Consider the following 13,703-nt stretch of genomic DNA (forward strand, 5'->3'; position numbering starts at 1 on the left):
ATCCCCTTTATATATTATGGTATAGTTAATGTTAAATAATATTTGTTAAAAAGATGGGCCAACACCTTCTAAAACTTAAGATCTTCTCTACATAAGTGCGTGTGCGTTTGAACCATAGACAACACTTTTTAAATTTTCTGGAGTTATAAGGAGTTTGATAAAGGCATCTCCCCTTGCTTCTTTTTTTGTTAGTTTTATAAATAAATACAATTTCAATTATTTTTTGAAAATTATTTGTTTGAGTATTATTTAATATTGTATTTTTATTTTAAAAAAAAAAGGCATTATGATTGTGGTGTCCATAAAAAAACTAAAGTAAAATTAAATTATATTATATGGTCAAATAAGCTTTTGGTCTCTATAAGCATATCGAAGTTTGTTTTTATTCCCTCTACAATTTCAAACAATGATCCTTTAAATATTTTATATCATCATTTTTTCTCTCTATTTTTAAGTTAACTCATGTGCGACACTCATATTTGTCAACGAGACATATTTAGAATATTATAAAAATGTGTCCCACAAAATTTCAGAATTTTTTAATAAAAGATCAATAAAATATGATTTTTTTAGAGATTCATATTTAATTCATTTTTTTGTTAAAAATTTTAAAATTCTGCAAAGGTATTTCTGTAACAGGGGTTGTCTAATATGGACAGTAGTGGATCCTCTTATTTTTAGTTAATTTCAATAAAATATTATTTTCATTTTTTATTGTTATAATACTTATTTTTTTCCCTAAAAAAGTAAAGGTCTGCCTTTTGACCATTTTTTTAGAGATTCATGTTAGATTAACCCTTCTATAATGTATTAAACATGATTGTAAAAATTAATTTAAAATTTTGAAGAGTATACATGAGTTGACTCAAAAACACATGCCAAATATGCTAATAGAAAATATTTGAAGGACCATTGTATGAAGAATTTTTTTAGACAAATTAAAAACAAAATTCAATAAATTTATAGATACAAAAGATTAATTAAATCTATATTATAAAATATTATATTATATTATCATCACACACATAGATAAAAGTAAAAGTAAAGTGATAAAACTGAATGATCGTTGTATTGTATCATTTCCACCCCGATCGATGGACAAAATTTCTCCTCATTCGCTCTCAATGAAGAATGAATCTTCGTCTGTAGCTCCTCTTGGTGCTTCTACTCAATCAAGAACCACTGCCCAAACGATGACCTTCGTGGAACACCTTGTTACTGAACTCATCAATCCTAATCTCCGCGAAAATGCTCTTCGTGTGCTCTCCAAGGTCCGTACGAATCAATCTTCGATTATTACTTTTTTGTCTATTTTTAATGTCTTTCATTAAACTCGCAATTAATCTGAATCTTGGAAGAGTTGTCTCTAGCGCTAAATTTAATGTGCTCATGTCGAGTTGAATTTATTGCTGTTAGCCATTCTAAATAGTGGGATAGAAATTATGCGATCCATGTTGTGACGTCGACAAATCAGGAACTCAATATTTTAATTGTGTAATCATCTTCAATAATCGAGATCATTGTTTATTGACTACAATGATGCTGACGACATCAAACCAATTTCTGATAAAATTAGGATTATTATGTTTTGGCATTTTATATTACAATTTCATCGGTGTTTAGTAATGTTTCTCGAACTTTTACAATTAAGAGATAATCTTGTATTTCTATCTTTTATATTTCAGAGGAATGAGTTATCTCGAGAACTTGCACCTTTATTATGGAATTCTTTTGGTACTATTGCAGTACTTTTACAGGTATGATATATATGAATGAAATTATATATTTTGACAAGTTGGTTTTATTTGCTTAAGTATTTCAAGTACACTTTTTTTTTTATTGTAATATTTGTTTAGGTTATGAACTTATCTGTCTCTCTCTAATCTTTTCTACCATATAAATTTTTCCCGAATTATGTTTATGTGTTTTCAACTTTTGCTTTTCAACGCTAAAACAAAATTTTATTTTTACAATTAAATAAAAACAAGGCGTGATTATGAGGGAGAGTTAGAAGTAAATGACGATTGTATGATTTAATTTAGATTTTGTTTAAAATATTATACTCTAAATGTTTTTAAATTAACTTATTAATACTATTTGTTCCTTGATAGTTTTAATTTTTAAGCATTCATGTGTTTTAAGAAGTGTTTATTAGTTGCCTTCACCACACTAAGTAGTTTTTTTTTTTTCTTTAGGAAATAACTTCAATATATTGTACTCTTTCACCACCGACCCTTACTCTAGGACAATCAACTCGAGCGTGCAACGTTCTTGCACTACTTCAGGTGAGATAAGTTTGTTCTAACAAGTTTTAAATCTTGTGTTTAGTATATGAACACTTTTATTATACCCTCAAATATACCTAAAAATCTATCATGTTAATTAGAAATGAGTTAATCCACAAGAAAAATATGAAACTAATTCCTCTAACACTTTTCTCTCATGTTTTTACTATAGTGTGTGGCATCTCACTCTGAAACAAGGATGTTGTTCCTGAATGGTAACATCAAGTCTTTTATTCATCATAATTACTCTTAATTTATATTTACTCACTAGATGTTATATTTAGAATAATAGTTTTGAAATTTAAGTATATGGTGGAGGTGTATTATTGTTTTTTTTTTGTATACATCATTGCTTTTTTTGGGTACAAATCATTACTTCTTTTTTAAATACAAAATATAATCCAGGGGATTGCTTTTACATTATCTCATCCTTGATTTTGCTCATTAAAAGACAATATTTGAAGAAAAAAAATACATTCGTCTTTCCATTATTTACACTTACATTTTCTTGTTTGCAGCTAGCATACCTTTGTATTTGTATCCCTTCCTTAAAACAAAAGACAAGTCACCGCAGTTTGAGTATTTAAGGCTTGCAAGTCTCGGAGTCATTGGTGCCTTGGTGAAGGTATTACGTGAAAAGAAAGTAATTTTAATTACAAAAAATATTGTCACAAAAAACTTACAATGTTTTATAGCGCCTTGAATGTGTCATTTACATAACATAAAATTTGTACCAATAAATTATTGATCACATTCATACAAAAAACACTAATCACTAATTATTTTTAAAACTATAGAAAGTAGCTAGTTATGAGCCAAATAATTGGTTGACTTGCAGTTTTATCATGCTCTTGTTTTCAATTATATCTATTTAAGTTTCAAATTCAGTCTTTCAAAAAATTTCATATCTAGTATTTGAGAGTTACAAATATAACTTGTTAGGATGAACTTATATACATCGTTAATGAATTAAAAAAATTCTGCTATTTATTACATATTTACCATTTATAATAATTTCCTTTTGTTGATACTTGATATTCACAGGATAACACAAAAGAAGTTTTGGGTTACCTTATTTTAAGCGAGGTAATTCCATTGTGCTTGAGCAACATGGAGATCGGAAATGAAATATCACAAACTGTTAGTTTCTCTATTCTTATTTTTTTAAAGAGTATTTTGGTAAATGAACTACTATTTTTTTACTATTTCATTCTTTACTTTTCTGTGATCCATTTTTGTTGGGTATGTGATTAACACAATTTCATATGAAAGTTATCTTGTTCTAAATTTAAGTAGATATATTTTCTTGTTTATCTCTACAGGCTGCGACATTTATAATTCATAAAATTTTGTTCGATGATGATGGTTTGGCTTACGTTTGTGCTACAGCAGAGCGGTTTTTTGCAGTACGTCGAGTTTTGGACATGATGTTCGAAAGTCTTGACAAGCAACCCACACCTCGTCTTTTGAAGTTTATAATTCCTTGCTATGCTCGTTTGTCTGATGGTCGCCGGTTAGTTGAGCAATTCCATCATCTTAAATGCTCTTAAATATGCATTTTTTTTAATAATGTGTGCAACTTGTATGAATGCATGTGTATTTTTCTAATTTTCAATAAAACTTCTTTCGTATTAAAGCAGGGCTGGCATTGCATTAGCAAACTCTCTTCCTAGTGTGTTTAGAGACACCATTTTTCTTAATCACCTTCGTGTAAGTATTTCGTTTCACATAACTATATACAAATTTGATTCATAACTTGTTTGATATAGATAGGATATGATTTAATGTTACAAGACCTGTTTTTAACACCAACAACAATATCTTTTGAAAACAAATCAACAAAATAAATATATTACAAGACCTGCTAGCTTAAAATTTAATAAAATTTTAGTACTACATGGTGGTTGGTGCCATGTTGTTTTATATATCAAAATTTTACGAGTTTATATACCAAATTAAGTGTTTTCGCCTAATTTTATATGTCTCCCAATGTTATTATTAACTATATATATATATATGGTGATTCAACAATGTCCATACTAAATCAATGTTAAGGTTACAATGCATCTTATAACTCTAGGATAATAACTAGAAGAATTTAGTCTCTTGAAATACTCAATTTTGCCTTTAGAAAGAGTTTATTCTCATTTTTTTTAGTCTGTTTACATTATTTGATATTATTTTCAGGAAGACCCAGCAACATGGAAGTGGGTAAAGCACTTGCAGGAGAATGTTGAAAAGAACCAGGAACCTTTAGTAGAAGGTGGAGGAGAAAACAATGATATTATGGAGTCGTCAACATCTGGACAATGATATGTCGTATTGCATTTGTTGAGCTTGCTACACTAGTACTTTATGGACCACTTATCTTTCTACTTGAAAATTTGAGACAAGTCGATAATTGCCTATATTATTATATATTAAACTATAATAATTACTTTTAATTTAAATATATTGCTTGGTTGTGCTAATAAATGTGTATGAATACTCAATTATGTAGTTCTTTTCTCTTTTAATGAATGTTCAAGTTGATTGTAATATAATAAAACTTTTTTTTTCTTCAAAGTGAGAGTGGTTATTCTTACATATACTCTCAATGAGCTTAAATGGTAGATATATAAAGACATGACTTATATATTTAATATTTTAAGATTTTAGATGGCTCCGTCTTTTGTGGTTGCCGCTCTCCCAGATCTCCAACAAAAATAAATTGTAGTTTTTTTACTATTATATTAAAATTTATGTGTCATCTCTCGGAAAATGTTATTGGATAGACTTTCCACTAGGGTGGGTGAGGGAAAGAATTTCCCTCCATAGGAAAGCTGATTTTAACCATCAAATTTAATAAAGAACAATCTTTTACAATGTTCTCCACACACTAGGTTTTATTCTCTTTGTCTTCAACCTTACTAACATCAACTCCATCCCCATGAGACACTGGTAAACCTGTCACCAACACCGATTTTAATATTCACTTTAAAAACTACTCTCATATTTTTCTTATCTCTTTCAATAGTTTTTATTTCAATATACAATGTCAAATGAGTCATTATTTTTCTTGAACATTGGTTTTCATTTGTGTCCATGGATGAAACTCATAATTTACAATTTACAAGTTCTTCACCGACGAATCCAATTGTTTCAGCCCAACTGTTTTATTATTGAACGAATCTGAGGAAATAATTTTCATTTGTGTTAACTGTGAACAAATCCAAAATCAAAACCCCAATTGTTTTATTGAACGCTCTCGTCGAATTTAGGTCGGGATGACATGAATCTGGGTCAGGTCGGTCGAAATCTGACGTGGGTTTGCGTTGGAGAGTTGATTTATGGTGATGGAAAGAAGAAAGTGAGTATGACAAAGGTTGAGATGTGAAGATGTTGTGAATCTGAGACTGGATTTTGAGTCGGAATCATGTTTTTCGCCGCCGGGATGTCGCCGGTGAAGTTCTTGCCGCAGAGATTGAGATGGGTCAGTGTTTTGAGGTCGTTAAGATTTGGCCGGTGAAGTAGTTCTAGAAGAGATCGAGGCACCTGAGGTTGGTACAGCCACGTCGGACACTTGATGGTGATGGAAAATCTGGGTTGGTATTTAAAGACAAGCCATGATAAAATCAGTGCTCCACTTTAATCTAATGGTAAACAAACAACTTTCCTATGATGGGAAAATCTTTCCCTCACCCACCCTAAATGCCACCTTCCACTAGAGTCAATCTTTTTCTTATGAAGGTCATTGTTGAATCTTCAGTCACATCATGGGCCATGTGTGGGACACATGTGAATCAACTTTCCACTTGTTCTTCTTTCTGAAAATGGTTCCTTCAAAGAAAAATAACCATACATCATGTACCTATTATGGGTCAAACTATCCCTGAAAGCAAGGACCTGGTTCTTGCCAACCCCACCTAGGAGTGTTCACTTTACTTATTTTGAAAGTTTTCAAATTTCTTTTCAATTACGCTGCTTATCAGATGTGGACTACAAAACTACCCCTTAAGTATTGACTTTTTTGCAGTTTTGGCCTCCCAGGCCAATTTTGACAAAGTCAATGCACACATGGACGCCACGTGTGTATTTATTTTATTACTTTTTAATTAAAAAAATTATATATATTTTTATTTTTTAATAATTAAAAAATAAATAAATACATACGTGGCGTCCACGTCAGCTTTGACTTGGTCAAAATTGACATGGGGGCCAAAACTGCAAAAAAGTCAATACTTAGGGGGCGGTTTTGTAGTTTATTTAGTTAGGGGGCCAAAATCGCAACTTCTTGAAACATAGGGGGCCAAAAATCTTCACATGTTTTGTTCTTTGTGGGCTTATTATCTTCATTGTATGCAATTTATGCATGGCTAGGGATTGTGTTGGTTATATTGAATAACTTGTCTTTTATTTTCTCGATGCTTAGTGGAACAGGTGGATGACGTTGAATCAAGGATATCAATCATTTTACATCTTGTAGAAAGTCTTAGATGAGCACAACCCCAGATCAAAATGATTTGGGCACACTCACAAAACATAGAAAAATTTAAATGAAAATAAAATTAAATGATATTAATTGATGTGACTGATTTATTTTTGTTTTCATTTATATGAATGTGTCTAAATCTTTTTGATTTGAGACTATGACAATATTAGAGCAATTTGAAAACTCTGAAATGACTGACTGCATCTTTTTCTATAAAACTCCAAATAGTGTGGAGATGGTGAAGTATAGTAAGATGTAAATTTGTAAGTGATTTTGGACCAATCCAAGTCTCATCAGATGCCAATGCCTCTACTCTATAATTTGAAGAAAACTTAAAATTGGGAAACCAAAATGCTAAAATTTTATAATAAAGGCTTAAAACTTTATTATTATTATTTTCTTTAGATCAAATTTATATTTAAATAAAAAAATAGAAGTAGAATTGCAAATATGCACGGAGGAATTATGCTTCGTATATACAACAACCTGCGGGTGCGGCGTGTGTGCACGATCAATTTTGGACACACAAGTACAAGTACGAGGAGAAGTGAAAGTGTAACCAACAACAACAAGCCAAGAGTGAAAGACCCTGACATCCTTAAATGGAACAAAGCCATTTCTACTCATATGCGCAATGGCCACTGCGACTCTGCTCTCCATGTCTTCAACACCATGCCTCGCCGAAGCTCCGTTTCCTACAATGCCATGATATCTGGTTACTTGAGAAACTCCAAGTTCAATCTTGCAAGGAACCTGTTTGATCAAATGCCTGAAAGAGACTTGTTTTCTTGGAATGTAATGCTTACTGGCTATGTCAGGAACTGCAGGTTAGGCGACGCTCGTAGATTGTTTGATTTAATGCCTGAGAAAGATGTTGTTTCTTGGAATTCTTTGTTGTCAGGGTATGCCCAGAATGGCTATGTTGATGAGGCAAGGGAGGTTTTTGATAATATGCCTGAAAAGAATTCCATCTCTTGGAATGGCCTTCTTGCCGCCTATGTTCACAATGGGAGAATTGAAGAGGCTTGTCTCTTGTTTGAGTCTAAATCGGATTGGGACTTGATTTCATGGAACTGTTTGATGGGTGGGTTTGTAAGGAAAAAGAAGTTAGGTGATGCTAGGTGGCTTTTTGATAAAATGCCTGTTAGGGATGCAATCTCGTGGAACACTATGATTTCAGGTTATGCTCAGGGTGGAGGTTTGTCACAGGCGAGGAGATTGTTTGACGAGTCTCCAACACGGGACGTGTTCACATGGACAGCTATGGTGTCTGGATATGTGCAGAATGGAATGCTGGATGAAGCTAAAACTTTTTTTGACGAAATGCCTGAGAAAAATGAAGTTTCATACAATGCAATGATTGCGGGTTATGTGCAAACTAAGAAAATGGACATCGCAAGGGAGTTGTTTGAGTCTATGCCCTGTCGGAATATAAGTTCATGGAATACCATGATTACAGGCTATGGTCAGATTGGAGACATTGCTCAGGCTAGAAAATTCTTTGATATGATGCCACAGCGTGACTGTGTATCTTGGGCGGCTATTATTGCTGGTTATGCTCAGAGCGGTCACTATGAAGAAGCTCTGAACATGTTTGTAGAGATAAAACAAGACGGAGAAAGTTTAAATAGGGCTACTTTTGGTTGTGCTTTGAGCACATGTGCTGATATTGCTGCTTTGGAGTTGGGGAAACAAATTCATGGGCAGGCGGTGAAGATGGGATATGGGACTGGGTGTTTCGTGGGGAATGCGCTTCTTGCAATGTATTTTAAATGTGGCAGCATAGACGAAGCTAATGACACGTTTGAAGGAATAGAGGAGAAAGATGTCGTCTCTTGGAACACTATGTTAGCTGGCTATGCCAGGCATGGATTTGGCAGACAGGCTTTAACGGTATTTGAGTCTATGAAGACAGCAGGTGTTAAGCCTGATGAGATTACCATGGTATATGTTTTATACATTTCATATGCGGTTAGGTTTTTATTCAGAGCTTATATTTAGCATGACTTTCTACTCCTTTATCCAAGATGTGTGGAAGTGTGAATCACTGATACTTCATATTTTACAAAGTATATTTAATTTATACATATCCCCGGTCTACAAATTAATCCTTTGATCGAATTGTTCATGATCAATATGACCAAATCATCTCATACGGAGATACCTGGTTGCTGTTACGAACTTACGGTGCATTGGCACAATTTGGAGCCTCTGAACTCAGTCTGAATATAATTTATATGAACGTAATAAACCTTAAATGTTTCCTGTTATCTTAGTTATTTTCATCATGCTACTTTAATTTTTGTCTGACCCCTGTTTCTTTGACTGTCTTTCTTTGTCAATATCATCGAAATGGATAAGCAACTCCTATTTGAATTGAAACGCTACACGTGAAAAATGTAGACAAGAAATCTACTTCGTTGGTATCAATTATCTCACTAGTGTTTTAAAACCGCTTTGTTTTAGTTGAATTATATGTCGTCAAATAGTTGGTCCCTGCTCTGATAATAGTTTTACTTTGTTTCCCTCTTCTCTTTGTTTTCTTCATTTTTACAGTAGTTATATTATAAGCTTTAGTAAAGTTCTTTCAATGATTAAATTGAGCCAATAGTTGTTTAGAAGCTTTCCTCCTTGTCTTGTTTCGAAATCTGATAATAATGATCAAGCACTGATAAATGAACCAGAGGTGCAGTTAAGATTGTTTTACAAGCAATTGAGTAGCATGCATTTTGACCCTTTCATACATGTAATATTACACTATGCTTATTAATATTTTTATAATGTTTCAGGTTGGCGTTCTTTCTGCTTGTAGTCATACTGGCTTGCTAGACAGGGGAACTGAATACTTCTATTCAATGACTAAAGATTATGGTGTAATACCAACTTCAAAACATTATACTTGCATGATTGATCTTCTTGGCAGAGCTGGCCGATTGGAAGAAGCACAGGACTTAATAAGAAACATGCCTTTTCAGCCTGGTGCTGCTTCATGGGGAGCTCTACTTGGTGCAAGCCGGATTCATGGCAATACTGAACTGGGCGAGAAGGCTGCTGAGATGGTTTTTAAGATGGAACCTCAGAACTCGGGAATGTACGTCCTTCTTTCAAATCTATATGCAGCCTCGGGCAGATGGGTTGATGCTGATAAGATGAGATCAAAGATGAGGGATATTGGTGTACAGAAAGTACCTGGCTATAGTTGGGTTGAGGTACAAAACAAGATTCATACGTTCTCAGTTGGGGATTGTTCCCATCCAGAGAAAGAGAGAATATATGCCTACTTAGAAGAACTAGATCTCAAAATGAGGGAGGAGGGATATGTTTCTTTAACAAAATTAGTTCTGCATGACGTGGAAGAGGAAGAGAAGGAACATATGCTCAAGTATCACAGTGAAAAATTAGCTGTAGCTTTCGGAATTCTGACCATACCAGGTGGCAGACCAATCCGTGTCATGAAAAACTTGCGCGTGTGTGAAGACTGTCATAGTGCCATCAAGCACATATCCAAGATTGTTGGAAGGTTGATAATATTAAGGGATTCTCACCGTTTTCACCACTTCAACGAGGGCTTTTGTTCTTGTGGGGATTATTGGTAAAACGGGGAGATCAAGGATATGGTAAAAATTAAAACTTTATGGCCCTATTGTATTGCCATCAAAGAAGTGCTGACAGCAGTGAGAAGCCCAGTTATATCCCGACCGTTTGGTAATGAAATTATTGTTTATGCGAATGAGCTGAATGGAATATCTGAGCTACCAACTCAGACTACATCATACTGACCAAGAGGAGGTATCATTTGATGAATGTTTGAATTCGATATATCTTTGAATAATTATATCAGAGAACGCAAATCACTGTAATTTAAAAGATAGCTAGAAATGCATAGAGAGATGCTCTTCGTAAATTATTGGCAACTTATGAAAGCACTTGGTACAGAAGATAGGAAATAGGAAACTGGGTGCAACAGCAACTTCTGACAAACTTAGGATGCTGCTCACTAATTGCACACATCCCTTAAATATTATGAAATGTTTCATTTTTTTACTTTTTATGTATTAGGGTTCATTGTGATAATCCTGTTTTGTATATTACCCAAACAAAAAATACTCAGTCTGAAACAATACTCACCGATTGCACCCCTTACAATATTATGAAATGCTTAATTTTTTTTACCTTTTACCTTGTCATAAGATGCCCTATTCTAAGTAGCTCAATCCATGTCTCCCACCACAGTAATATTAGTATAGTGTGATGAATAAACAATTAAGTGTAGAGTGTATCATCAGGAAGACGTTCTGTTCTGACCAACGAGTAACTGTAGGGATCTTGTTGTAGTGTTACACATGGTTCTTATTAGTGATTTTGCCAATACGAAAAATGTACATGGTAGAAGGTGAATAACATCTGTTTTGTTTATTTATCAATTATCAATGAGAAGGAAATGTTGTCACAGTCCGTCCTTGTTTCGTAATATATCAGTAGTATACATTGCGTTTCGGCGCACACAAAAACACCTCCTAATTACAAAACCTACAGCAGTATTGCAAATTGACAATCTGTGACAAGGAGTCCACAAGTTAGCTTCTAGCACAAAAAACTGGAAGGATTTTTATCCAATGCTTGCAAATTATAATAAACCTAGAATTAAGCAGCAGCAATGTTATCTGTCAAGTCATCTACTACGTTGTCATTGACCTCCATAATTGGTTCATGCTAATACAAGAAGTAATACATTCAAGACAAACTAGACAGCAAGCATTTCATCGAGTAGAAATTTGAATGTACACACCGGAGATTATTTTAAGATAAATGTCTATTGTGCACAGTTACACAAATAAAAGAACCTGACAAGTTCAAAACAATATTAAAGCATCTTTCATATTTTAATAAAGTTATTATTTTTTTTGTATGATATAAAGTGCTAATTTTAAAGGTTCCATTGTCTGTATACACAAATTCTAGATAGCAAATGTGTAAGAGGGGTCTTATTGGACAGAACCTATGAAGCACTAATATTTGCATTGTCTTCACCTATTCTATTGTATGAAACAAATATTCTTATCTGTTAACTACCTGAGATGTTTAATTCTGGTATGGCTAGGACATTTAGTGATGCAATTTTAGATATTTCAATACAGCTTGGACCCTTTGATTTGAACAAGCAGCTCTTTAACTCCTCTGGCTCTGGCTCACGGCCAATATCAACAAAAAAAATTATATTTTCGATCCTAAGTCCATTTCAACACACAGTTCTCTTCTCTGCCTGAGGCTATTTCTACGCTACGCATTACTTATTTCATCTTCAGGTCGTTGCCTATTAGCTTAAAAATTTGCTGCATATTTTTCATCTTTCAGAAATATGATTGCTGCGTAATTGTAATTATATTTATTTTAGTTAGATTTTTACTCCAAAGTTCAAACACATAGCACCCAACCAAAAGTATTGGTTTCGGATAGCAATTTCTAAGTACATTCTTTATTTTAAGTTTATCGTATAGAATTGCAATTGTATATATGTTTTATAAATTTATAAATATCCTAGATGTATCCTATCTTATATTTTGAAAAATGATCATCATTATATTATATTCATATCCTATATAGGTTTCAGGTTGCAGTTCTTTCTGCTTGTAGTCATATATACCGGTTTGCTAGACACAGGAGCCGAATACTTCTATCCAATGAATGAAGAATACAGTGTAACACCAACTTCAAAACATTATACTTGCATGATTGATCTTCTTGGCAGAGTTGACCGCTTGGAAGAAGCGCAGGACTTAAGGAGAAACATGCCTTTTGAGCCAGGCGCTGCTTCGTAGGGAGCTCTGCTTGGTGCAAGCCGGATTCATGGCAATACTGAACTGGGCGAGAAGGCTGCTCAAATGTTTTTTAAGATGGGACCTCAGAACTCAGGAATGTATGTCCTCTTTTCAATCTATATGCAGCTTTGGGCAGACGGGTCTATGCTGATGAGATGAGATCAAAGATGAGGGATGTTGGTGTACAGAAAGTACCTGGATATAGTTGGTTTGAAGTACAAAACAAGATTCATACGTTCTCAGTTGGATTGTTCCTATCCAGAGAAAGAGAGAATATAGGCTTCTTAGAAGAACTAGATCTAAAAATGAGGGAGAGGGGTATGTTTCTTCAATAAAATTGGTTCTGCATGACGTGGAAGAGGAAGAGAAGGAACGAACGCTCAAGTATCTCAGTGAGAATTTAGCTGCAGCTTTAGGAATTCTGACCATACCAGTTGGCAGACCAAACCGCGTCATGAAAAAACGTGTGTATGTGTGTGAAGACTGTCGTAGTGCCATCAAGCACATGTCCAAGATTGTTGGAAGGCTGATAACTTTAAGGGATTCTCACCGCTTCAACGAGAGCATTTGTTCTTGTGGGGAATATTGGTAAAATGGAGAGATCAAAGAATGGTAAGTTAATACTCTCTAGGCATATTATATTGTCATTGAATAAGTGCTGATAGCAGTGAGAGAGGAGCGCAGTTATATCCTCCCGGTTGATTATGGGATTAGCGTATGTGAATGTGGTGATTGGAAAATCTGAGTTACTAATTCAGACTACTTTACACTACTAACCAAGAGGAGGTATCATCTGATGAAGGTTTGAATTCGATTTATTTCTTTGAATTATATCAGAGAATGCAAATCACCAAAAAGATAGCATGAATCGCGTGTACTGTATCAAGAGTAAGCTGAACTATCAGACAGATAGAGAGATGACCTTCATAAAGTATCGGCAACTTGTTGAAGTACTTGGTACACAAGATAGATAATACAGAAACTGGGTGCAATAGCTGCTACTCACTGGTTGCACCCCTTCATAAAGATTTTTTTTTTTTTTTTTGTATGTATTAGGGCTCATTGCGATAATCCTGTTTTGTATTTTGCCCAAACAAAAATTAAGTCTGAAAAATCTTTTACCGCTCT

The 13,703-nt window shown here is 33.8% G+C and overlaps 3 protein-coding genes across 3 annotated transcripts; all 3 read left to right on the plus strand.

The window, feature by feature from the left end:
* The first annotated feature begins 1,094 nt into the window (after positions 1 to 1,094).
* LOC11407593 (CCR4-NOT transcription complex subunit 9) lies at positions 1,095 to 3,581 on the plus strand. Its single transcript, XM_039829206.1, has 7 exons — positions 1,095 to 1,271; positions 1,686 to 1,757; positions 2,196 to 2,285; positions 2,458 to 2,500; positions 2,804 to 2,910; positions 3,330 to 3,464; positions 3,558 to 3,581. The coding sequence occupies exons 1-7, from the start codon at positions 1,095 to 1,097 to the stop codon at positions 3,579 to 3,581; spliced, it is 648 nt and encodes a 215-aa protein (XP_039685140.1).
* Positions 3,582 to 3,600: 19 nt separating this feature from the next.
* Positions 3,601 to 4,685, plus strand: LOC120577732 (CCR4-NOT transcription complex subunit 9-like). Its single transcript, XM_039829581.1, has 3 exons — positions 3,601 to 3,798; positions 3,923 to 3,995; positions 4,473 to 4,685. The coding sequence occupies exons 1-3, from the start codon at positions 3,710 to 3,712 to the stop codon at positions 4,596 to 4,598; spliced, it is 288 nt and encodes a 95-aa protein (XP_039685515.1). The 5' UTR covers positions 3,601 to 3,709; the 3' UTR covers positions 4,599 to 4,685.
* Positions 4,686 to 6,858: 2,173 nt separating this feature from the next.
* LOC11406572 (pentatricopeptide repeat-containing protein At4g02750) lies at positions 6,859 to 10,970 on the plus strand. Its single transcript, XM_003631036.4, has 2 exons — positions 6,859 to 8,700; positions 9,546 to 10,970. Exons 1-2 carry the CDS (start codon positions 7,207 to 7,209, stop codon positions 10,350 to 10,352), a joined length of 2,301 nt encoding a protein of 766 aa, XP_003631084.2. The 5' UTR covers positions 6,859 to 7,206; the 3' UTR covers positions 10,353 to 10,970.
* Positions 10,971 to 13,703: the final 2,733 nt, after the last annotated feature.

Source organism: Medicago truncatula, chromosome 8, assembly GCF_003473485.1.
Source record: "Medicago truncatula cultivar Jemalong A17 chromosome 8, MtrunA17r5.0-ANR, whole genome shotgun sequence".
NCBI classification, from domain to species: Eukaryota; Viridiplantae; Streptophyta; class Magnoliopsida; order Fabales; family Fabaceae; genus Medicago; species Medicago truncatula.

Excerpts from the sequence above, each read along its gene's own strand:
- LOC11406572 (XM_003631036.4), top strand. The coding sequence starts at position 7,207 with ATGCACGGAGGAATTATGCTTCGTATATACAACAACCTGCGGGTGCGG. Across the intron at positions 8,701-9,545 it reads AGCCTGATGAGATTACCATG|GTTGGCGTTCTTTCTGCTTG; the intron begins GTATATGTTTTA and ends ATAATGTTTCAG.
- LOC11407593 (XM_039829206.1), top strand. The coding sequence starts at position 1,095 with ATGGACAAAATTTCTCCTCATTCGCTCTCAATGAAGAATGAATCTTCG. Across the intron at positions 1,272-1,685 it reads CTCTTCGTGTGCTCTCCAAG|AGGAATGAGTTATCTCGAGA; the intron begins GTCCGTACGAAT and ends TTTATATTTCAG. Across the intron at positions 2,501-2,803 it reads AAGGATGTTGTTCCTGAATG|CTAGCATACCTTTGTATTTG; the intron begins GTAACATCAAGT and ends TCTTGTTTGCAG.
- LOC120577732 (XM_039829581.1), top strand. The coding sequence starts at position 3,710 with ATGATGTTCGAAAGTCTTGACAAGCAACCCACACCTCGTCTTTTGAAG. Across the intron at positions 3,799-3,922 it reads CGTTTGTCTGATGGTCGCCG|CAGGGCTGGCATTGCATTAG; the intron begins GTTAGTTGAGCA and ends TTCGTATTAAAG. Across the intron at positions 3,996-4,472 it reads TTTTTCTTAATCACCTTCGT|GAAGACCCAGCAACATGGAA; the intron begins GTAAGTATTTCG and ends TATTATTTTCAG.